At 39.0% G+C, this 24,956-nt stretch overlaps 1 protein-coding gene across 1 annotated transcript in view; it reads left to right on the top strand.

Annotated features, from left to right (window-relative positions):
* The window catches only part of LOC105475620 (MET proto-oncogene, receptor tyrosine kinase), a 116,867-nt gene that overhangs the window by 5,673 nt on the left and 86,238 nt on the right, over positions 1-24,956 (top strand). Inside the window, exon 2 of the mRNA XM_071094581.1 lies at positions 21,035-22,248. Coding sequence (XP_070950682.1) covers positions 21,049-22,248 — 1,200 coding nt within the window. The 5' untranslated portion in view covers positions 21,035-21,048. The remainder of the gene's footprint in view (positions 1-21,034; positions 22,249-24,956) is intronic.

Here is a 24,956-nt window from a genome sequence, read left to right as displayed (position 1 = left end):
TCTAGTTTTGTCATTCTTAAACTGAAGTAGTCATTTTCTGAAACCTGAATCCATCATGGCTTTATGCATCAATTTCATTTCCAAGTTCTCTAATTCAGGATAAACTCCACCTTTTGGAATATTCTCTCTCTCTCTCTCTCTCTCTCTCTCTCTCTCTCTCTCTCTCTCTCCTCTCTCTCTCTCTCTCTGTCTCTGGAAATGACTGAACTTCACCCGTTGTTATTAACCTACCATTGAAACTCAAAACATGTACTGCCCTGCTGGTTTCCAGTGCCCTTTAAAAGCAATCAGATCCGTGTTAAAATCTATTTTTCCAAAGGAATAAAAACTCACAGGTTGTGCGCTGACTTATTTCCTTTAATCCTAAAATCTCAGTGAAATGCCGAAGCTAGCAGCCCTCCAGAAGGCCACTGTGTTAGAAAGGAAGATTATGTACTGTATTTCTTCCTACTATTTTAAATGCAAATATAATAATATATCATGAAACAGTGCACATACAGTGCACATATTAAGATCAGTGACCTATTCCTGTTTTGAAATGGTCTCCTACTCCCTGATAGTTGGAATTCTGAGGCAGCACCTAGACTCTCAGGTCCAATTGGAAATTGTATGTTTTTTAAAAAAAGAATGACTTGGGGGAATAACTGTTCGATAAGACTGTGGAATATTTCTAATTTTTAATATTTTATTAAAAATGTAAAGAAAGGCATTCAAAGCTGAGACCTTTGAAATAGTATAGTCTTTGCAAGTTAGAGGAAAAGAGAAGTGGTAAATTTATTAGAGATAGGTTGCCTCCTTTGAGGCCTACTCATGTGGGAAAGGAAAACCCAGCCAAGTTTTAGTTCCATAAGACAATTCAACCTAGCTTTAAAAATAAGTTTTGGCTTTGCTTGGGACCAGAGTGTGTTTAGATCAGCATTTTAGCTATTAAATTTTAAAACTAGGGGTCTTTTAAGGGAAATTTAATCCTTGTGTTTTTGATTCACTAGATCTTAAATCATTACTCACAAACTGTATGTCCCTCTAAGCTCTTTGATGTCCAAGAAATCTTTAAAATTGTGTAAGGGCTTTTTGTTCCAGAAAAAAATAGGAAGTTGGTTTTTGCTAAGCGTCAGTAAACAGCATCCTCAAAAATCTGATTAGGTCTAAAATCCTGCAACCATGACAGTATGGATGTTTGAATGATGCAATGTGAAAATTGTAAGTACTTTTTAAAGTCCTTGTTTACCAGTGATATTCAGTTGTAATCCTTACTAACCCCAAGGAAATTATTTTGACGCATTTTCTTTCTGTTTTATAATACAAATACACAGCCCAAATATTTATGATTTTATTCTGGCACATAGTAGGTAATCAGTAAATATTTTGTAGAGAGCTAAATGAATGACTCTTTCTTCTGCCCAGAAACTTCTAGCTAATGTCAGTTCTTCTATTCAATATTGATATCCATCTGTCATACCTTGGAATGAGATCTATTCTGAGTCAGTGACCTCGTTCGACAAATTTTTAAAATAAGCCGTCTTACTAAATATATGACATTTATTGAAATTCATTTTGCACCATGAAGCAACTGCCTTGAACAGAGTACTGAAAATAGGAAGGAATTTCTAGACTAATTTGATTAAATATTCAGTTGTTGCCATATGCTTTCTGGAAAAATTGATTTTTCCCCTTTTACTATTCCTATCATCCTTCCTCCCACCTTGACATGCTTACTGATTGAAAGCTATGCACAGAAAAAGGGCAGGTCGCTTGTACGTATAAGCAAAAGCAGCAAGTCCAAGCAGGCTTAGAAAGCATAATGCTATAATCACAAGTTGTCATAATATAGGAGAAGGGAGAGAGGAATACTCAGCCATAAGAGTGGTGTTGGGTATTGCTCCAAATTACATGGATGACACATCTTTGAACTCTATTGTGTGGGGGGAAAACACCTTCTTGCTGTAGTTAGATTTCCTGTTTGTGAATGTGTATTTTCTGGTAACTAGACTTCCTATATGAATTCGACATAGCTTTAAGTGTATTTCAAATGACATGATTAAAGAATGGCTGCTTTGGAGACAGCAGCTCCTTCTCTCATAAAGAAATAAACTATCATGCTAAAACATAGGCATTGAGATCTTTCTTGATACCATCTAGTGAGTTTCTAATGACTCATCACATTTTATCCTCAGAAAACCTTTCCTGATGAAAAGCATGTTGTTTTAGTATCATATTTAGGGTGATGGAATTGGCAATTTCTTATATCTTGAGGAGGCAGTGGGGTAAAAGGAAAACTGTGTTAATATGGTCTTAAAATAGAGATTCTCTTAGGTTAACCTGAAGATTTACTAAATACATCATCATTACAGCTTGTTTTGACATGTAATTGTAGATAGCACTGTATCAGCAGTGACTTATTTATACAGCTTTGTTTAGACATGCCTAATTTTTATTTCATTGGTGCAACCAAACCATCAGTAATAAATCATATATCAGTGTTTTTGTACACATTCATATTTATATGACTTTTAAAATTCCAATGTAAAGGTCTCACAACTTGAAAAGTGAATGACTACCTGAGTATTTGAACAGCTGGGAAAATGTAGTTCAATTTAAGAAAGATTTTTTGCGACAATTCTTATGCCATATATAGAAAGTAGATAATAAAGAGAAGGGCTGGAGGTTTAGGTGGGATATTGGATCAATGAGGCAAAGGAAGGGGAAAGGTGGGCAGGATATGCTGAAGGGTCATGGGCTTGAGTGTACCGTAAGTCATAAAGAGAGTGTACCATTAAGAATCAGGCTGCCTGAATTCTAAGTAGCAAAGGGGCAGGTCATAATGGGGAATAGGCCAGGCACAGTGGCTCACGCTTGTAATCCCAGCACTTTAGGAGGCCAAGGTGGGTGGTTTGCTTGAGCTCAGGAGTTTGAGACCAGCCTGGGCAACATAGCAAAACCCCCCTCTTAAAAAAATACAAAAATTAGCTGGACATGGTGGTGCACACTTGTAGTCCCAGCTACTCAGAAGGCTGAGATAGGAGGATTACCTGAGCCCGGAAGGCCAAGGCTGCAGTAAGCTGAGATCATACCACTGCACTCCAGTCTGGGTGACAAAGAGAGACCCTGTCTGAGAAAAAGTGGGGGAGGGAGGGTGTGGAATACAGTAAAGCTCAAGGGAAAATGGTAGGGCCCAGGGTAAGCAAAGTCTAAATTTCTACCAACTTGTGTTACACATGATTTAATTCTGGGGAAAGATAGACTATCACCTACCCAGTCCTAAATTGGGCCTCTTAGTCTGTCCTCCCCTCAGTTACCAGGAAGAATAGCAGGGATATGTCACAGAAGTAGAAAAAGCTTTTATTCTGAGTGTCAGAGGCATGTGCTAAGCACTCTGTTATCTACTCCCAGGAACTCTAAATGAAATTCCATTTTCTCTGAGGAAATCAAAATATGAAAAGAAAACTCAGGCAAATTTATAAAGGTTTTACACCATTTTCATGACTGAAATGTTCTAGCATATCAGCTCATTATAATCTATAAATTCCTGTTGGGACCAAAAGTTATGGCCCTCAAACCTGTATTTGTAATCCTTTTCCACTGGGATATTGTCTCTGGGGATATATATTAGCTTTCCTTGAGGATATTGCGTTGAGACCATTTCTTTGGTCCTTGGCTATACAAAGTTCATACTAGCATGGATGTAGAAATTGTATTTTTCTATTCTAAACATGAATTCAGACAATGATATAAAGATTTGAGGAAAGCTTCTATCAAGGCCTGCCTTCACTGCCTGTCTTTTTGCTCCTCTGAGGGTCTTAGGTGAGCCACTGTCATTCTTCAGACAGAATCCATTTGGCTCCAGCCAATGGCTACACTCTCCGAAGTGAGCCTGTGGTCTCACAACTCTCTGGTTAATACAAAGACAGCAAACCAATATGATTACTTAGGACCTAGGCGAACCTTTGGGCTCAAAATATTACCTTAGCTGTTGTTGTTTTTAATGAGCATCAAATAGTATGATATTTTAAGTTCTATTGAATTATGTAAAGAAGTAACAAAAGCAGAGATTGTCGACAAAAAAAAAAAAAAAGCTTCCTCCTAACAGAAATGAATATGCATTTTGGACTTTTCAAAAATTCCCTTTCTGTCTTGTCAAAATTAAGATATTTCTAAATTTTATTTCAGTCTCACTAACACATACTTGCATTATTGTTCATTGAAATCTGTACGTCAAGGCCCAGTGATTTTAAACATTCTTTTGGTCTTCAAAGAGCTTACCAAAAAAAATTGTTCTTTAAATCACCAGAAAAGTGCAGATAAAATCCCAGTTTCATTAATGACAATGAAAGGTGACAGCCCTTGAATCTATGTCATAAGTTGATTCATTACTTTCCAAATGTTATTAAAGATATTAGACAAATAACTTAAATTGGTATCCAGGATCAAGGTTCCTTCATAATCCCTAAATGGGTTTTAATTTTCAGAGTTAGATGATCGTTATATGTGATTCATTTCTTTAACATCTTTAGACTGTTGGCTTTATTGAAAAGAGAGGAGAGTATCTGTTTCAATGTGTTTTCTTTTCCCTGAAGTAATTCCTTGCAGAATTCAATAAAACTGGTTTTGAAATAAAAATAATCAAATGCTGGCATTTTCTCTTAATAAGGGCCCATAGACCTGATGAATTATATAAACATGACAAGGAATTTACCACTGAGTTCATAATTATGTAACCATTTAATGCCCAAGACTGCCTACTGACAGTGTAGACATTCAATGAGAATGGGCATTGTGCATTAGGGTAAGGGATGACCTGGAGTGAACTTTCACTCTTGTTTTGTTCTTTCCAATTTTGCCCAATTCATAGCACCTGCTTCTCTTAACCAGAAAGTCTGTTTGCACGTCTCCAGTCCCACTTTTCGCCATGCCCACTGCAGTGATTCCAAACTCTCACCATTTCTTAAGCTCTTGCATCTTTTGGGCTCCCCTTATTCTCAGTATAAGATCTTTCCTTATATTTTAGAGAGTAAACACAAGCCTAAGTGGTTTCCATGTCATCCATTATTACCTCTTTCTGTCTCAGAGGATGAAACAGTCTTTTCTACCTAAGTCTTGACCCTGTTCTTCCCCACACCTTTGAGCACCTCCTTCATGTATCCTACCCACCTTACAACTCTTCCCATCTTTAAAATCTCCCTCACCATTTTTCTTTTTTTAAAAAATTCTATTTTAGGCTCAGTGGCACATGTGAAGATTTGTACCATAGGTAAACTCATGTCACAGGGTTTATTTTGTCACCCAGGTATTAAGTCTAGTACCCAATAGTTATCTTTTCTGCTCTTCTCCATCTTCTGCCCCCTCAAATACACCCCAATGTCTCGTTTCTTTCTTTGTGTTCATAGGTTCTCATCATTTAGCTCCCACTTTGAAGTGAGAACATGCAGTGTTTGGTTTTCTGTTCCTTTGTTAGTTTGCTAAGGATAACAGCCTCCAGCTCCATCCATGTTTCTGCAAAAGACAGAATCTCATTCTTTTTTATGTCTGCATAGTATTCCATGGCTTCATTATTTTTCATTCACCTCTTACTCAACTTACTTATTCTTTTAGAAAGAAATAAAGCACACATGTCAGGCATCCTGATAGGATCTTGAATACACAATTTCCTTAAGTAGTCACTCCTGTTTCCATTTTATCCTTTAAATAAATAATTCTTTAAAATAAATGTCTAACTCAGTTTCTCTACTTTCTTCATTCCCATTCATTCTTAAGTCATTCAACTCAAGCAGTCTGTTCCACACGCCCAAGAAAGTGTCCTCATTCTAATCACCAGTGCCCTCCTCATGGCCATATCTGATGGACACTGGTTTTCATCCCTTTTGACCCCTCTGTAGAATTTGACACTATACATTTTATTTCTCCCTTCTTGAGAGTTCTCCTTTAGCTTACCTCTCCACATTTTCTTTGCCTACAATTTTTCTTTTTACCCTTTAGAACATAAAGTTTAGATTCTAGTCTTCTTTAAGGCTCCGTCTGAATTCCTCCTTTCTACTTACAGAACACATTCACAAGTGATCTCTCAGTGACTTCCAGTACACCGATGGACGAGTGGTTCACAAACCGCTCTCTCTCTCACTTCCTTTTTTTCTCTACACCACCACTTTCATGTTGTCAGCTACTTTAAAGACTCCTCCACTTAGATGACCAGAAGCTGCCTCAGTGTAGCTTCAGGGTTATTAACTCAACTAATTATCTTTACCCTCAAAGTCTCCTCTCCCTATTTTCCTTACCTTGGTTTATGATACCCAGAGAGACATTTTTTTTAGCCATTCTTGGCTTTTCAGTCTCCTCTACAATCAAAATCCATATTGAATCATTCCCACATAATTTTTGTCACTTTAGTATCTGTGTAATCTAGTCCTTCCTTTCTTTCCATAATGCTTTGTTTCCATGAACTTTGTTCAGGAACATTCTTTCATATATTAATTGATTCTGTTGTCCATTCATTCAATTAATGCTTACCAAGTGCCATGTAATGACACTATGCTAAGGGCTAAAAGTGGAGCTTACGCTCTGATGGGAGACACAGATAAATAAGTTACCGTATAGCATGATAAAGGCTAGATAAGGGGAAGATCGGTTTGATGTTCGAGCACATGGGAGAGTTCCTAATTCCTTACTAGAGGGTAAGAGAGGCATCAGAGAAGGCTTCCCAGAACTGTTCCCTAAGATAAGGCTTAAAGAGAGACGACAACTTATCCGTGTGAAGTTGAGGGCAAGAATATCCATAAAGAGGGATCCACATGTGCTGAAACCCAGAGTGGCTGAGCACATGGCTTGCTTCAAGAACTGAAGAGGGCAGAGTTGCCAGAGCCTAGATTTCTAATGGGGTGATGGCAAGAAGCAAGACTGGAGAGTAGGGCAGAAACAAATGATATGTGGCTTGTAAGCTCTGTCAAGGGGTTGACCTTTTTTTCAGCAAAGAAGTGACATAGTCAAATTGTCAGTTTAGAAAGATATCTCTGGTATGCTAGGGGGAAGATGATCAGGCTGAGAATGGAGAGGGAAGACCAGCGAGGACGCTGTTGTAGTAATCCAGGTATGAAGTGACACTGCCCTGACCATGGGCATGGAAACCAATAAGGAGATGGACATGTTTAAAATACTCGTATGTGGGCATCAAGGGTGATGTCCTGGAAATATGGGACATGTTCAGCACTGAGGTAGGATACAGAGAGGGAGACCAGGTTTTGTGGGAGTAGATGAAGGTACCAGAAGGATATCCAACTGCTCCTTCTTGGTCTCTTGTCCCATCTGTCTTTGTCTTCTGGCCTATTAGCTTTGGTGGCACCAGCACTCAGTCCTCCTCTCTTCATTCTCTACACTCCTCTCCTCAGAGGTCCCAACCACTCTCATGGCTTTTCATGACGTCTACATGCTGACAACTTCTTAATTTAAATCTCTAGCCCAGACCTTTCTCCTTAACCCCGGGACTCAAACATCCAACTGCATGCCTGGCATCTCCACTTAGATGCCTAAAAAATATCTGTCAGGCTGGGCGCAATGGCTCTTGCTTGTAATCCCAGCGCTTTGGGAGGCTGAGGTGGGTGGATCACTTGAGGTCAGGAGTTCAAGACCAGCCTGGCCAACATGGTGAAACCCTGTCTCTACTAAAAATACAAAAATTAGCCGGGTGTGGTGATGCATGCCTGTAATCCCAGCTACTCAAGAGGCTGAGGCAGGAGAATCGCTTGAACTTGGGAGGCGGAGGTTGCAGTGAGCCAAAACCGCATCACTACACTCCAGCCTGGGCAACAGAGTGAGACTCCATGTCAAAAAATAAAAAATAAAAAAACCTCCATCATGGGCAAAACTACATTCCTGGTCTCCTCATATCCTACAAACATGCTTCACCAACCAGAGTCTGCATGTCAGTAACTGGCAAAGTCATTCTCTCTGTTAAAAAAGTCAAAATCCTTGGCATATTATTGACTCCTTTTTTTCTCACATGCCTCAGATCTGACTCCATCAGTAAATCAGGATGGAGTTTGATCTGAGGCATGTGACAAAATAGTTAGCTCTGTCTTCAAAATAGAACCGGAATTCGGCCACATCTCCCCACTCTCCCCTTCCTTCCTGGCCCAGGCCACCAGGTCCCCCTCCTGGAACACCACAGGAGCCTCCCAGCTGGCCTCACCACTCCACTGTTGCCCTGAACTGCCCCTCAGCCTCTAGCAGTCTTCTCTCCCACACGATCGAGGTGATTACATTCCAACATAATCCCCTCCTTGTTCAACACCCTGCAATGACTCCCCATTTCACTCCAATAAAAACCTGAATCTCCCAGGGGCCTGCACGGCCTTAGATGCTCTGCTTCTTCGTCCTGTCTGATCTCAGCTCCCGGTCACCAAAGTCTAGGCTTACCGGCCCCCTCGCTGTGCTTCAGACACACCAGACACACTTAGGTCTTCCTTCTTGCCTCTGCCCAGAAATCTCTTTTCCCATCTCAGCTGGGAAAAGCCATCTTCCCAATTTCCAAACTACAAAGCTATCCCTGTACCTCTCCTCTAGGCAGTTCTGATGCCCCAACCTTACTTTTTGTTTTTCCCTGTAACACACATCAACTTCTAAAACACTACATCATCAACTTGTTATGGGTATTAATTGCTGCCCCCAGCTAAAATGTAAGTTCCACAAGAGCAGGGGTGTTGGGTTTTGTTTACTGATGTATCCCAAGCATCTGACGCATAGTAGGATCCCAGTAAATATTGGTCAAATTTGCTCTTAAATAGCTGTTGCATAGACAAAAGTGATATTGGAGAGATGGATTTCGGGATTCTCTGGAGACTCTTCAACAAAACATATCAGACTTTCTGTAATGTGGCCGCAGCCGAACCTTATACCTTCCTCCACTGTCAACCCGGCCCACCTGGCCTCTCTACAAATTGCAACTTCCTGGGCAACCCTGCACCTTCTCCCCAGGTGCCTGTGTGCAAGTCCACTCCATCCAGACCGTCTGTCCCCTACCTCAGCTGCGCCTGAGCAGCTCCAACTTATCCTGCAAGACACAGCTCAAGTAGTATCCCTCTGAAATACTCCTTGGCCCCGCTTTCTGTCTGTGTGGTTAGCTCTTCTTCCCCGTGCTGCTCCACTGACATGCTCACACCTTTACACACAGCCTGGGAGTGTTGTGGGTGGAAGGTGGGGATTCCCAGTCAAGGGGCAACACCTGTATGGTTGGAAAAGTTATTTGTTTTCATTTCTTGCCCTCTGTTCTCTCTTCTGTTTCTCTCCTCTCCCATAAACACACATACCGCCTATATACACACAACCTGTCCTGAATTGCTTTTCCTTGAATTGATGAGTTACATAAATGCAATCCTGAGCACAGTTGTTTTCAGGTTGTCCTAATCTTTTGCTTTATTGATTTTTCAAGGATCCAGAGTGTTTACTGAGTTTCAGAAATTGGATTCTGTACTTATTTTTCTGTACTATCCTAGTTTTACGAGAATCCATTTGCTCAGCATTCTCTATTCGTTTAAAAGTGTTTAAGATTTTTGTAAACTGTTTTGTTTTGTTCTTTATTTTCTGGTGACATATTGACCTCAACATAATGCTGTTTATATGCTTTAATTCTTCTTCCAACACTGTTAGAATTGCATTATGTTCACCCAAGGAATCCACATCTGTACAAAATATGACCAGGTTTGGCTATTCCTTCACATTCACAGTATTCTCATGATTTCTAACAATTCTTGTCTACTTTGCCTAAATAAGAAAAGGTCATATACTGACAATTTTGATCGTGAAAAAGAGACCTTAGTTCATTTCAGTGTCAGAGTCTACTTGCAAACATTGATTTCCAGAAAAATTTCTCAGGTGTGAGCAAAATAAGCAAACTAATTTCAGACCTAAGAGAAAAATAGCATTACAAGGAACGCCCACCTCATTCAAAGGCTCTACGTTTTCAGGCAAGAGGGGCCCTGGCCTTTGGCACCCTCACACCTCTCCCCTTTGTCTCTCTGTCTCTGCGTGCTGATTTTTCTTTCTTTATGTGACAGCCACTATGAAAAGAATGGGGTTCACTCACCACCTGCATTCCTCCACAGCCATTTGATATCTGCTTTCGATAACAGCAAAGGAAACTGATCAGTCATATAAATTCAATCCTGAGCACAGTTCCTCGTTTGGAATTGTACCATGCTTTATGCCGAGGACATTTTCAAACAAGGAGGGAGGGAATGTCTGATTCATTCGTGAGTAATGTACCAGCTTCCTCTCCAACTTGTCTCCCTTCAGTGGTTCACATTCTGACTGTTCAGTCGGTTTATCCTTTCCAAACCCTGTAGTTGAATGCAACCGGCAAAGGTTGCTTGGCTTATCATTTTTTTTTTTTTTTTAATATATAGACTTGGAAAGATGTTTCTCAAATGTGATTTGTGGATTTATGTTATTCAGTGTTCCTGGATTAACTGAACAAAAACTGGTAACACTACTACACAGTCTGAATCACAAAATTATGTCCATTCATTTGGCTGAAAAATATGAAAAAAAAAGTACTTGTATAGGTTTTCATGCATTTTAGCACTTTCTTTACATTGGGGAAGTTCAACCTTCACACTTTCAATGGCAATGAAACATTTTTGTTTGACCTACAATTTATTAATGGGACAAAAGCCCATCTGTCAATCAGGGCTCTGAGAGTTCAACGTAATTTCTGAACAATATTTTTTACATTATGCACAATGGTGAAAACAAATGTCCATTTATTCTTCTTTCCCAGAAGTTGAGTACTTTCAACCATTCTTAAAAGGACAAAGATGTTTGCTGACAGAATATGAATTTATAAAGGATAATCTTGAGGATATAATGGCATTCTATTCTTTTTATCTTTACTCTTGCCATATCAGAGTTGGATAATGGTCTCAATCATATGTTACAACTAGAAAATGCACAATTGGCTTATTCTTTTTTTTTTTTTTTTCTTGAGACGGAGTCTGGCTCTTTCGTCCAGGCTGGAGTGCAGTGGCGCAACTTCGACTCACTGCAAGCTCCACCTCCCGGGTTCACGCCATTCTCCTGGCTCAGCCTCCCAAGTTGCTGGGACTACAGGCGTCCGCCACCACGTCCGCTAATTTTTTTTTTTTTTGTATTGTTAGTAGAGACGGGGTTTCACCATGTTAGCCAGGATGGTCTCAATCTCCTGACCTCGTGATCTGCCCGTCTCAGCCTCCCAAAGTGCTGGGATTACAGGCGTGAGCCACCGCGCCCGGCCTACAATTGGCTTTTTCTTATGCTAAGAGGCAGCAATTTTCAACTTTTTAAATGATTATAGGACTAAGAGGGGATGCAAAAGCTGATAAGAATCTGAATAAAACACTATCTGTCAAAGAAACAACATTTGTGTAATAACCAAGAAACTGTTTAGAGCACCCCCTGGAAACATTAATTATAACACATGCAAATCATTCCTGTACGAAGCTTAACTTGTTTATCTCCTATAGCCACCTGTATTCGAATTTTTTAATAAGCTCATTTATTATAAATAAAGCATGTAAATCAACCTGGGAATACCTTTTCTGTTTCAGAAATTTCATGTAAATGACAGGCTGCCACATACAGAACAACTGTAGGGGGAAAAAAGTTTCTTTACTCCCTTTCACATAGTTATACCTTCATGTGACACTTAAAACCACCTGTCAGGAACTTTTAAAGCATGTTTTAGCTGTACAGAAGCAAAGCCAAAAATGCTATGCAGTTTTGCAATACGTATATGCCACAGAAACCTTAAAAAACATTCTAACCCAAAAGATAAATAGGTTTGGCCCAAATCTTTTTAATCTGAGTTTTGTGGGTAAAAAAGATTATTGTTCCCCTATTTTTCCCCATTTGCTGACAACTAGGATTGTCATATAAAATACATTTATGGGACATACTTACACTAAACAAATTATCTGAAATTCAAATTTAACTCAGCATCCTATATCTTTACTTGCTAAATCTCAGTTGGGATATGGGCTTACTCTTTTTTTTTTTTTTTCCTGAGGCAGAGTCTGGCTCTGTCATCCAGGCTGGAGTACAGTGGTGTGATCACGGTTCACTGCAGCCTCAACCTCCTTGGCTCAAGTGATCCTCCCACCTCAGCCTCTGCAGTAGCTGGGACTATAGGCACATGCCACCATGCCTGGCTAATTTTTTTATTTTTTGTAGAGTTGGGGTTTGCCCAGGCTGGTCTCAGACTCCTGAACTCAAGCAATCGTCCGGCCTCAGCCTCCAGAAGTGTTGGGATTGCAGGCGTGAGTCACAATGCCCAGCCTGGGCTAACTCTTTTTTAAAGAGTTAAAATACTGGTTCCTATTTGTTTTTACTTCTTTAGTACGGGAGGCCGTTACTGTGGCCTCTGTCTTGGGGGGCAATTTTCGGAGGACTTCAAGAACTTGAACCGAGGTTAGAGGAAAACCACAAGATGGCTAAAGGGTGGGAAAAGAAGAAATAACACTATTTAAACTGTGGATGAGAGGACTAAAGTGATGAAGCAGTCACCAGGTATTTGGAGTGGTCTCACCCAAGGGACTGTGCCAACTTCCTCATTTTTTGAGGGCAGGCAGAAACTGGCCGAAACACAAGTTAGGATAATAAGCATAGTAGCTACATTTATTAAATGCTAGGGTGTGCTGCATAACTGAATGCAGTTTCTCACAGTTTATCTCCAACTCTCATGGCCAACCCATGAGATGTATATGATTATCCCCATGTTTTGAATGTAAGAAACTGACACTCAAATCAGAAGGCATGTCAGCGAAAAAGGCCATATTCACATCCCATTTAAGTCTGTCGGACAGTAAAGCCCACACTCTCTCCACTACACTCCACCTTGTCTCCGGAATATTTTGGGGTGTTTAAATGTGATTATGCCAAAGAGCAGTTGAATGGGCTGAAAAACTCTGAAGATTCCTCCTGTCCCTTCTATTCACTGTTAGAAACCATTGTCAAGGTAGTGTCTGGCTACCATAGAAGGGATTTTTGACACAGCCTATTGTTTTATCTTTTTAAAGTCAATGTAGCGCTTTTGATGATCGTAACACTAACTGTAAGTCTTTAGGCATAAGAATCAAACATTCAGTCAAGCATGTTTACAAATTTGCTTTCAGCCCAGTAGATCTATCCACTTTTCCATTTAGGTTACAAATTTAGATTTCAGAGTTTATCCTGTTATCTTCAAATCCACGGACTGTACACTCTTTGAGGGAAGAAACTCTTAGTATCTAGTCAGGTACATTGCATGCATTGGGTGCTCCCAAATACTTGATTAATATCTTATAATACAATGTAATATGATTCTTCATAAACAGTGAGTGTTTATAAACACAGTATTTTAAATGTCATCAGGAATCTTCTATTGGAATCTTAACTTTATTTTAATAGGCCTACTTTTAAAGTTAATAAACATAATATAAATGTGGACAGGGTCAAGATTTTTCCTTAGGATTTCACTCTGGCAAGTATTCCTGGAAATTTAGCCATGGCTGTTTTTATGACTGTAATTTCCTTAATATGGGGCTTCAGCCATATTCCATCATCATAAATCCCTTTCTTGCACTTAAAAGCAATGTTAAAATATTTTCCAGTTTCTGTATCTTAACTCTTTACTTAGATCCATTATTTCCATTTTGAGATTATCTTATGTAAATATTGTAGAAGATTTTGGAATTATATAATAAGAAAAAACTAGTATACCACCTCAGAAATCTTAACTAATAGATATGTTCCCAAATGCAAAGTGAAATATTTAAAATAATTATTCAAGTCCCAATTACTTGAATATTTTACATAAAGTTGGTTTTATGCACTTGACTTTGTGTTTAAACTCAAGTTTGTAATATTTTCTACTGGACATTGTTAGTTTAGGACTTTTTCAGGTGCAAGGAATAAAAAGAATCATTACTAAACTTATTTTAAAAAAAAGAAATAAGCAAGAAAAGAAGAAATTTTACTGGCTTCCCTTAGCTTAAGACATGGCTGGATATAGATGCTCAAACAATCACATCAGGAGTCTGCCTCCCTCCGTGTCTGGGCTCTCTGGCCTTTTGGGTCAGTTTCATGCTCAGGCTGGCTTTTTCCACATAGTGGCAAAGATGGGCATCAGACATCCCAAGATAAAATCATCTTTAGTGCTCATGCTCTCAGAAGGAAAGAGGCCCTCTCCCAGCATCCATATTAAATCCCCGAAGAGATTCTGTTTGGCCTTGCTTTGGCCACATACTCAGCCCTGACCAAGCTCCATGGCAAGAGAATAGAGTTCATTGAAAGGCCAGCCTGGTTTGCACACTCATTCTGTGTTGAAAGATGTAGATAGACCATGTGATTGACAGTCCCAGCAGATAGGAGAGGGAGAGTTTTCAAAAGAGTTGCCAGTATAAGAGACAGTGGATTCTGGGAAGGTGAAAAGAGGTATTTATTAAAATACTGTGCCTTTGGAATAAAAATCTTTTCCAAGAAATGCAAACAATTTAAAACAATTCAAATAAGCATCATGCATTTTAAAACAATTAGAAGTACACTCAGAATAACTGAATTGCTTGTTTAGATTTCAGCTAATATTTTCTCCTCTTTGAACCTTAGTTTTGTCATCTGGAAACACAGGATAATGCTTACCTTATAAGATAATCACGATTAGAAGAGATGATGGAACTGACCATATCTGTGTACTATAAGGTGCTATCTACATAGTTACAAATTATGACTGCTAAGAAAATTAATCCCTAAAGAAAGCAAAATTACCTGTGTCAAGGTTTAGAAAGTCTCTCTCTCAAGAAAAAAGTTATTCTATTGCCTCTGTTGGTTTTTTCCTGAGGAATCAGTGTTTGAATACACTATACATTTTTGTAGGCTCTGCAATGTTTTTATGATGAGGACAGTGATAGTGTTGACAGTTGCTCAATGAATACTTAGAGATTTAAATATATTGCTAGATTTCTGGGAAATGAAAAGACCAATGTAAGCTACTTGAGTGAGAAAACTAGAGGTGGGCAGATGGTGGACAGATCAAGTCGCTGGTTTTAAAGGCAGGCTGAACTGATATTTGTAGCTGTTAATAACAGAGCCATCTTCTTTAAAGGAAGTACTCCTAAATATCAATAGTTTAGTGGCCAAGGTGCCATTGAGATGATCACTGCCAGGAAATGTTTTGCCAGTGATATTACCTTAACTTTCATCTGAAAAGAAATAAAGAAATGTTTTATAGGTGATTCACTTTCACCTGATATGTGCACATTTTAAGAGAATGAATTAGTCAGTCCGTTTGAATCATCTTTACATGTTCCTTTTAGCAAGAAACTCAAAGTTGGTTAAATGGCTAGCACTATTTCAGAAAGAAAAAATAACAGAAACAATGAAAAGACAGTCTATATTGAAAGCCTGATCCAGACACATCATGGGGGGATAAATGTATCAGGGCAAAAATATACGAAAAGTGAAAGTATTTCTGGAGTATTTCACTACCAATATAAATATTAAAATGCTCACACAGCCAGATCTGGCAAGTTATATAGACGAGGAAGTGAAAGCAATATATGCCAAGTCAATGGCATTGGTGTAAAATGTAGTCATAGGGGAATAATCTCAGAGTTGAAAATTATTAGAAATGGAAAATACTTTGAAGTTCTTTAGTTCCACCCAGGAGTATGCCATTAAATATTTAATAACCATCCCCCTACAGGCTTTAATAAGCCCTGATTTGTAGTGTTTGCCAATTTCTATGGTGTCAATATACCCCCCATGGCTTATTTCAGGCTACCAAGATGAAGTCACTGAAACACAAATTGGGAAGATATACACATAGTAGGCTGTCATGAGCCAGCACACAGCTGGTTCAGCACTATAATTTTCAAATAAGTTGAGTAACTTGCTTGGGTCATACAAATAATTAGCTGCACTGCCACAACTAAAACTAGATCCTCTCCAGTGTTTGACCTCAGAATTGTGAATGCATTATGAGGAAAGCACCATGATTGATTGGTTGGTAAGCCCACGTGACTTTCTGCCCTGGTTAAGTTGTCCTTTAAGGGCCTCTGTAGACATTTCCACCTTGAGTTTAAACTATAATCTGTCTATCTCCACTACTGGCCTGAGAGCTCATTGACATTTCAAAAGTGTTTTATCTTTGTATCTTCAGCACTCTGTACAGTATCTGACACTTAGATGCTTGTAAGTGTTTGTTAGGGGCCGTGTACAAACAATAGAGAACATGCATTGACCTACTACGTGCCGTGCAGTGTTCTACATGCATTAACTCATTGAATCCTTAGAATAAGTCTCAAAAGTGAGGTAGGTGCTATAATCCTGCCCATGTTTTAATAGAGGCTTAGACCTATTTGCCTAAGGTAACATAGACAGTGAATGGATTCAAACCCTAAAATCTGGCCCAGTGCCTGTGCACTTGGCCTCTCAGCTGTCACTCATTTAACTAGCAGTTATCATCTTAGTGCCCAGCTCAGCACCAAATACGTCTAAAAGGTCTCCCTCCTTTCCTTAGCAAGGACACAAAACATTTCCCAGAAAAGATCTGATCTGACCAACATACACCTTTGTTAATGGGGACGGGCCTTTATTAATGGGAATGATCAAGGAAATGGGGCATTTTCGGTGATTACATTTTCTCATTATCTGAGGTTTGAACAGAAACTTCTATTGTAATTAAAATTTCTATCGTGGACAATGGGCCCTAGTCCCATTGTTTTCTTTAATTAAAAAAGTTAACCTTTTTTTGATGTATTCACTTGAAAAATGGCATCACCATATGGTAACAGATAATGTAAAGAAGGTGTAGGAGACTAAGGTACTAACTCCAACTGTGTTCTGCAATGGTTTTTCTTTAAATAGAAAATATATTCTCCTTCCCCACTGATTTTCCATCTCATCAAATGAAATAACACAAAGCCGATTTCTACATGTGTACATTTTCTTGGATTCTTGTCCACAATACAGTGTGTGACTTATGTGCCAACCTTAAGATAGGAATCTTATTTTAAAAACATAATTTAATACAATATCTCTTTTTTTTTTTTTTTTTTTTTTTTTTTTGACGGAGTCTTGCTCTGTCACCAGGCTGGAGTGCAGTGGCGCAATCTCAACTCACTGCAACCTCTAACTCCCTGGACTGCCTCAGCCTCCCAAGTAGCTGGGATTACAGGCACACGCACCATGCCCAGTTAGTTTTTGTACTTTTAGTAGAGACAGGGTTTCACCATATTGACCAGGATGGTCGTGATCTTCTGACCACATGATCTGCCCACCTGTGCCTCCCAAAGTGCTAGGATTACAGATTATTTTGCAGCCTTCTTCAAAAAACCTAGACGAAAAAACGACATTCACACTTCACACTGCATTAATGGGCATCAACTAACATGCAAATTGGTTATAATACTTTTCTCCCTTTTGGCAATAATAATTCATTTGTTTCCTTTCTTTCATTATCATTTCTACAGAAAATACAGCAATAAATTATTTATTAGGCTCAATTTTGTTAGATACACTGATACCATATTGATAAGTGCAGTTAACTTTTCACATAATATTTATTTTCCCCATTATGCTCTAGATGGTTTAGATACGTATTTGCCGTTTGGTTTACAGTTTGTATTTGCCCTCTAGTAGAACAATTTGTCCCTAATCCTTTTCTTCTATTCCTTGTTATTCCCTCTACCAGCACCAAAAATTTGCTAGTACATTGCAAAACAATGAGAATTACAGATAAAATAGCAAGCATTTATATGTACTCTTTATTGATCAAAGTGCTTTCAGAGATGAGATCTCTTTTTGATCCTTAAAATGGTCATGTGAGAATATCCGACCCTGGGACTCAGAGGTGGATGATTGCCTGGAGTCACACAGCTAGAGAGGGAAAGGGCTGGAATCAGAGGTCTGATTGTCTGACTTCTGTTCTAGTGCATGCTCCCGCCTCGCTTGGGAAGCTGCTTCGGTATAGTGAAGCACTTAAGAGCATGAATGGGTTCTCTTTAGGCAGACGTGGAATTGAAGCCTGGCTCTAACTGTGTGATTTTAGTGATCTGCCCATCTCAGCCTCCCAAAGTGCTAGGATTACAGGCATGAGCCACTGTGCCCAGCCAGGATTCTTCATTCTTTATCCTCCTTTGAGACTCAGTTCTAGCATCATTTCCAGTGGAGTTGGTCTCCCTTCCTCTGCATTCTGATAACCGTTAACCCACTGCCTCCATCAAGTGACTTGAGCTTCCCAGGGAAAGGCATCATGCCTTTGTAGACATCCAATAAATGTTGGTAGAAGAAAGGGGGGGGGGGTCCTGCCAATAATCATATGTCTTTCCCACGATTTAAGAATAAACTCCTTTTCACCCTGTTACTGCTTTCTGCTTGTCTTCCCTTTGACAAACATTCTACTTCTTCGTCACCCATTCCCTCAGTCTAACATCTGACACTGCTATAGAAACTACTGCCTTGAAGATCAACAAAGAGGTTCCATGTGGACCAACGTCCTCCTTCTTGAGACCCTCGCCTGGCTTTTGTGACACAGTGCAGTATTTGCTCTGTTGATGCCTCACTGACCTTAACCTTCCTTGACTCCTCCACAGATTTCTCTACTGTGCCTATCCCCGAAGATTTAGGTCATTTGCCTTCTCTTCTTTCATCTAGTCTGTTCATGAACAGACCCATTCTTGGTTTTAACCATCACCTCTATGCAGATAATGTGCAAAGTTTATTTCTAGTCCGAGTGGAGTCTCTGTTACTCAGACAATCAAGTTCTAAATTGTTATTCCTTCTAGTGCAGCAGTGGCAAATACCTGACACTCATGTGTCTCACTTAAGACAGATATTGTTTCATCCAACACTGATCATGCCGCTTTCCCAGTCAAGGCAGGCTTCTCAGAATCCTTCTCATTTCCGCCTCTGTTCTTTGGCACTAATGCTCTGTCTGCTCAGAGTTTTCATTCTTCACTTGTTCCAGGCACCTGTTTCCTGGTGAATAATGTAAAACCTAGTAGTCATCCTTATAGGAGAACATGCACTCATTTCCCAGCAGCACATCCGACTCAATGTTGTTAAAACCAATCTACCATTCCCATATATTCAGCCTAACTTCCCAGTGCAGTCTATCCTAGTTTTTTAACTTGTTCTACTTTTCCAAGATAACTGCTAATCATCTTTGTTTGTCTTTGCTTTCTGTTTTGCACTGTGTTTGATACATTAGGGTATCAAATCCTGCTTACTCAAACATGTCCCTTATTCATTTCTTCTATCCTTGAGGCTACCATATTTGTTCTGGCCCCTGTTACCTCATTGTGGGATATAAAAATAGCCGTCAACTGGTCTTTCCATTGCCAGGTTCTTTCTGTTCTAGGCCACCCTGACTCCAGATCAATCTTCCTAGAGTAAAACCTTCATTGTATCACTCTCTAGCTCAAAATTCCCTAATGATTATCGATCACCTCTTAAAGTCCCCAATTCTTAGACTATTAGTAGGGTAAAATTATTTTTGATTTGGAGTCAAAAAGTTTTGGATGCAAATTTTGTCTACTACCCTTAACCATTACGTAACTTCGAATTTGTGGCTTAATTTTTATTCACCATCTATTCAGTATCTATTCATTTAACACCTTCTGCATCTCAGGCTCTGTACCAGGTACTTGGGATACAATGATAAGCCAAACAAACTTTGTCCTTGCTCTCCTGGACCTCACAACATAGTGAATTTGTCTCTGTTTCTCATGATCATAATAATCCTAAGTACAGGCTGTGATTTTTTCCCTTGATGCTTGTAGCTTTTGGTTTGTGCTATGCAGGGTACTGTAATGCCATGGACAGTGCCTCAATAATCAGCATATATGGGTTATCACTCAGCCACATTGCAGCTTCACTAAAGGGCAGCGGCTATGTCCCATTTCCCATAGTGCAAGCACAGAGCCCTGCACATACCAGCTGCTCAGCGATTTCTGATGTGGTTTTTGTAGATCTAGGGTTAGTCTTTGGCACAGTCATAATGCCTAGTATGTTTTTTAGAGGCTCCCGCTCTACTATCAGAATTATGCTATTTTTAAAAAGTCATACCTATTAAGTTTATACTCATTCTAAGGCCTCTCCTTTCCAACCTACTACCTTGCCTGTAATTATTATAAGGAGAACTCACAATGTTCATAACTTGTGCACCTTAAGTTTTAAAAACTGAATAACAAGCCCATTCATGTTTCCTCATAGAAATACTGTCTATATGCATACAATGAAATGTTAAAATAATGTACTTTTTACTAAATAGCTTTTTGACTTGGTAATGAACAATATGTTGTTTTTCCCTGAGAAGTAGTTCTAGGACTTTAGTTCTGAAGATTATGTTTTATTTTATACATTTTCAGCCCGCTGTTTTTCAGTTCCCAGTGATCCTACATTAAACATTTGTCTGTCTAAAACAATAGGTTAACTGTAGCCAAATTATAATCAAACCATTCCTCTCCACACAAAATCCTATAAACAGCATGTGATCATATTGCTTCTAGAATTTATGATTGTTTTCTTCCAAAAGGAAGCTAAATTTAGCCTAGTAATTCTACATGCTCCCAAGAAAACAATGCCTGCTGTGATTTCTAGAATAAATGAATCCGAACCGCAGTTCCTTTACTTGACTAACAGAGAAACTTTAAATATCAACCTAGTCATTAGCCACAGTTATTAAACCACATTAAACAACCAGCAAGGGGTTAAGAAAGAAAGTTGCTATGTTTTTTCTTTCATTGCTGAATGAGTCTAACTTAGTTACTGTATCAGCCTTAATACAGAACATTGTTTGCATCTCAATGGTTCTCTAAAATTATTCGTTCATGGCTTGAGTTCTAAAATTAAGCTATGTGGAGTCATGTCCAACCGCACAATGCATCTTTATGTGAAACTGGCTAGAGTTTTTGTTTTCCTTCTATGTAAAAGTCCAGTTGGGAAGCTTTATTTCTGGTCATTTAAATGGTATAGGTCTTTCAGTTTTCTCTTCGTTTCTGACAACTGAACTGCTCTCGCCTTGAACCTGTTTTGGCAGATAAACCTCTCACAATGAAGGCCCCCGCTGTGCTTGTACCTGGCATCCTCGTGCTCCTGTTTACCTTGGTGCAGAGGAGCAATGGGGAGTGTAAAGAGGCACTAGCAAAGTCCGAGATGAATGTGAATATGAAGTATCAGCTTCCCAACTTCACCGCGGAAACAGCCATCCAGAATGTCATTCTACATGAGCATCACATTTTCCTCGGTGCCACCAACTACATTTATGTTTTAAATGAGGAAGACCTTCAGAAGGTTGCTGAGTACAAGACCGGGCCTGTGCTGGAACACCCAGATTGTTTCCCGTGTCAGGACTGCAGCAGCAAAGCCAATTTATCAGGAGGCGTTTGGAAAGATAACATCAACATGGCTCTGGTTGTCGACACCTACTATGATGATCAACTCATTAGCTGTGGCAGCGTCAACAGAGGGACCTGCCAGCGACATGTCTTTCCCCATAATCATACTGCTGACATACAGTCGGAGGTTCACTGCATATTCTCCCCACAGATAGAAGAGCCCAACCAGTGCCCTGACTGTGTGGTGAGCGCCCTGGGAGCCAAAGTCCTTTCATCTGTAAAGGACCGGTTCATCAACTTCTTTGTAGGCAATACCATAAATTCTTCTTATTTCCCACATCATCCGTTGCATTCGATATCAGTGAGAAGGCTAAAGGAAACGAAAGATGGTTTTATGTTTTTGACGGACCAGTCCTACATTGATGTTTTACCTGAGTTCAGAGATTCTTACCCCATTAAGTACATCCATGCTTTTGAAAGCAACAATTTTATTTACTTCTTGACGGTCCAAAGGGAAACTCTAAATGCTCAGACTTTTCACACAAGAATAATCAGGTTCTGTTCCTTAAACTCTGGATTGCACTCCTACATGGAAATGCCTCTAGAGTGTATTCTCACAGAAAAGAGAAAAAAGAGATCCACAAAGAAGGAAGTGTTTAATATCCTTCAGGCTGCATATGTCAGCAAGCCCGGGGCCCAGCTTGCTAGACAAATAGGAGCCAGCCTGAATGATGACATTCTCTTTGGGGTGTTCGCACAAAGCAAGCCAGATTCTGCCGAACCAATGGATCGATCTGCAATGTGTGCATTCCCTATCAAATATGTCAACGACTTCTTCAACAAGATCGTCAACAAAAACAATGTGAGATGTCTCCAGCATTTTTATGGACCCAATCATGAGCACTGTTTTAATAGGGTAAGTCACATCAGTCCCCACTTACACACTGTGAGGTGTAAATTAGAAATAAGTATCAGTCTCAAAATGAATATCCAGGACTTCTTTTGTGCTTGGTAAATGGTATTTATCCAAAATAGTTGCAGTTTTTTTCCAAGAAAATTTAGAAATTGAATCTTCATTTACACCTAAAATGGTATCTTTAAAATGTAATATGGTAACTAAAAGAGAAAATATTTTTACAATTCAGATTTGTGTGCTCGTGACACTTCAGATTATATTAAAGTTATTTCCCATATAAGATTTTGTAGTTCTGATCAGATTTACGCAGATTTTATCACAACAGCAATTCCCATAAAACATAATTATTGACATTTCTATATAATCTCTGCAACATTTACAAGATGCTCAAGCTAATTTGTACACCTTAAATAATTGTTCCTTATGAGATTATATTCTCTCACTGATGCACAAATGATTAATCTGTATTCTTGACATTATTTAAAGGAACTTAACTTTAAAAAATCTCTTCTGGGCCGGGCGCGGTGGCTCACGCCTGTAATCCCAGCACTTTGGGAGGCCGAGATGGGTGGATCACGAGGTCAGGAGATCGAGACCATCCTGGCTAACACGGTGAAACCCCATCTCTACTAAAAAAATACAAAAAACTAGCCGGGCAAGGTGGCGGGCGCCTGTAGTCCCAGCTACTCAGGAGGCTGAGGCAGGAGAATGGCATGAACCCGGGAGGCGGAGCTTGCAGTGAGCTGAGATCCAGCCACTGCACTCCAGCCTGGGCAAAAGAGCAAGACTCCGTCTCAAAAAAAAAAAAAAAAATTCTCTTCTGAAATGCTGGCAAATAAAACATTTTTAAATGAGCTAGTATACTTCTCTAAACAACCTGTAAGAGTAGAGAGGAGATGTTTGCTCCCAAGTCCTTCCTTTAGAGCTTGACTTTAATCATGGACTTCCTTCTGGAAAAGACTTGTGTCTACCAAGTTCTAGCTTGGCACTTTACCTGGTTGGTATTTGACATTTATAAACATAAATATTTTGGTTGATGATTATTTATACGTATATGAAATGGTATTTTCATAGAAGCTGTTAGAGATATTCATGGTGCTGTGATTTAAATATAGTAACAGCTACCAGCTATACCTGGAGAATTTATCTTGCTAGTCAGTTGATCACCTGGTCTGAGTGTTTGTTGTGGCTTTGAGTTTCTTCTATGACCATAATCGAATGAACAAATACTATAGCTTTTCTAAAGACAGTTTGACTTTGGCATGGTATGTTTCACTTACTTTAGCAGTTTTCAATATAAGATATAAAGGTTATAATTGCAATCAGGAAGAACATTAAACATGTCCTCAATAGCATAAAGTATTTAACTTGCTGAGGGGTAAGGGCATATTAATTCAGAAACAATTGGTTGACTTTTGCTGAAATGTCTGGGACACTTCTCTAGATGGAAACTGTAGTTAACTTTTTATGATGCTAGGAAAATACTTCCAAGAAAGTCAGTTCATCTTTTGGTGAACTAAAAACAAAACTTCCTTCCTCTCTCTTCCAAAGTCTATGAATATACATAAAATACATGCACATACATTCCAACTAAGACTTATTTCCCCCTGCATACATTTAATATATGTTGCAAAGAAGCAATAGAATTCCTCATGAAGCCCCCCTTTTCTTTACTAGAAACTACAAAAGAATGAAAGGAAACAAAATGATTTTCAGAAACCTGGGATTAGGAAATAAAAATATAATGTTAATAACATTACAGAGAAGATATTTTTCTGCACCCAGTAAGTTCATTCTGAGACACAAGTTTTAAAAGAGTCTATTAGGAATTCCTCCAGGGCTCCTAGAGCACATGAATTTGCTATTTAAATCTTTCTTTGTTAAAAATTAAAAAGAGGGGTAGGGCAAGAAGAAAATTAAAAAGAGAATTCATAAAGGTATATTGATATCTCATTTTTTAAATTTTGTACATTTCAATCCTTAGATGTAAAAATACTTATCAATTCTAGAAATTCTCAAAACATATCTGCATTTTATCCTACCCCTTTGACTTTTTTAGTGTTTCAAGGGACACAAAGAGATGGGATTATCCAATGAAATTCAGGTCAGTTTTATTGCCCAGGAAAAATTCCCAAAATGCACTAGCCACACCTGAAACCATTATCACTCCCATCACAAAAATTCTTGCGGGAAACAAGATGGAACTTGCCAACATAGGCTTCTTACAAAGGAAGCCAACTTTTACACTGGCCAAATTCCATAGACAAATACCTTCAAACCTCCTCTATTTATTTGCCTGTTTATCTTCTCTGGTTACAAAGATCAAACTTCTTCTGAGACTGAGACTACACATATTCTCTCTCTTCGTATAACCCATCCAGACCTCAGATTGTTCCAATAATGAGCATATAATCATTTCCTAGCTTAATGCCAAAATGAAGGCACCTAGAGTCATTCATCACACACAAAAAAAAACAAAATGATTACAAGATCAAAGCTGTTTAGCAGGATTCTCAAGCAATAAGATGACTCCATTTTGTCTTGGCAGATTTACTTGGCCAGAAATCAGGTGACCCTTTTAATAATTTCTTGGAACTGAGTTTTTACTTTGGCATCAAGTTTGGTGAAAAGACACACATATTGTAGTTTTGTTATTAACATCTCTAATACATTTATAAAGGGACTCTTGCGGACAAGGTTAAGAAAGC

Source organism: Macaca nemestrina, chromosome 4 (assembly GCF_043159975.1).
Source record: "Macaca nemestrina isolate mMacNem1 chromosome 4, mMacNem.hap1, whole genome shotgun sequence".
Lineage (NCBI taxonomy): Eukaryota > Metazoa > Chordata > Mammalia > Primates > Cercopithecidae > Macaca > Macaca nemestrina.
Note: the sequence above shows the minus strand (reverse complement) of the source record. Positions and strands in the feature narration are given on the sequence as shown.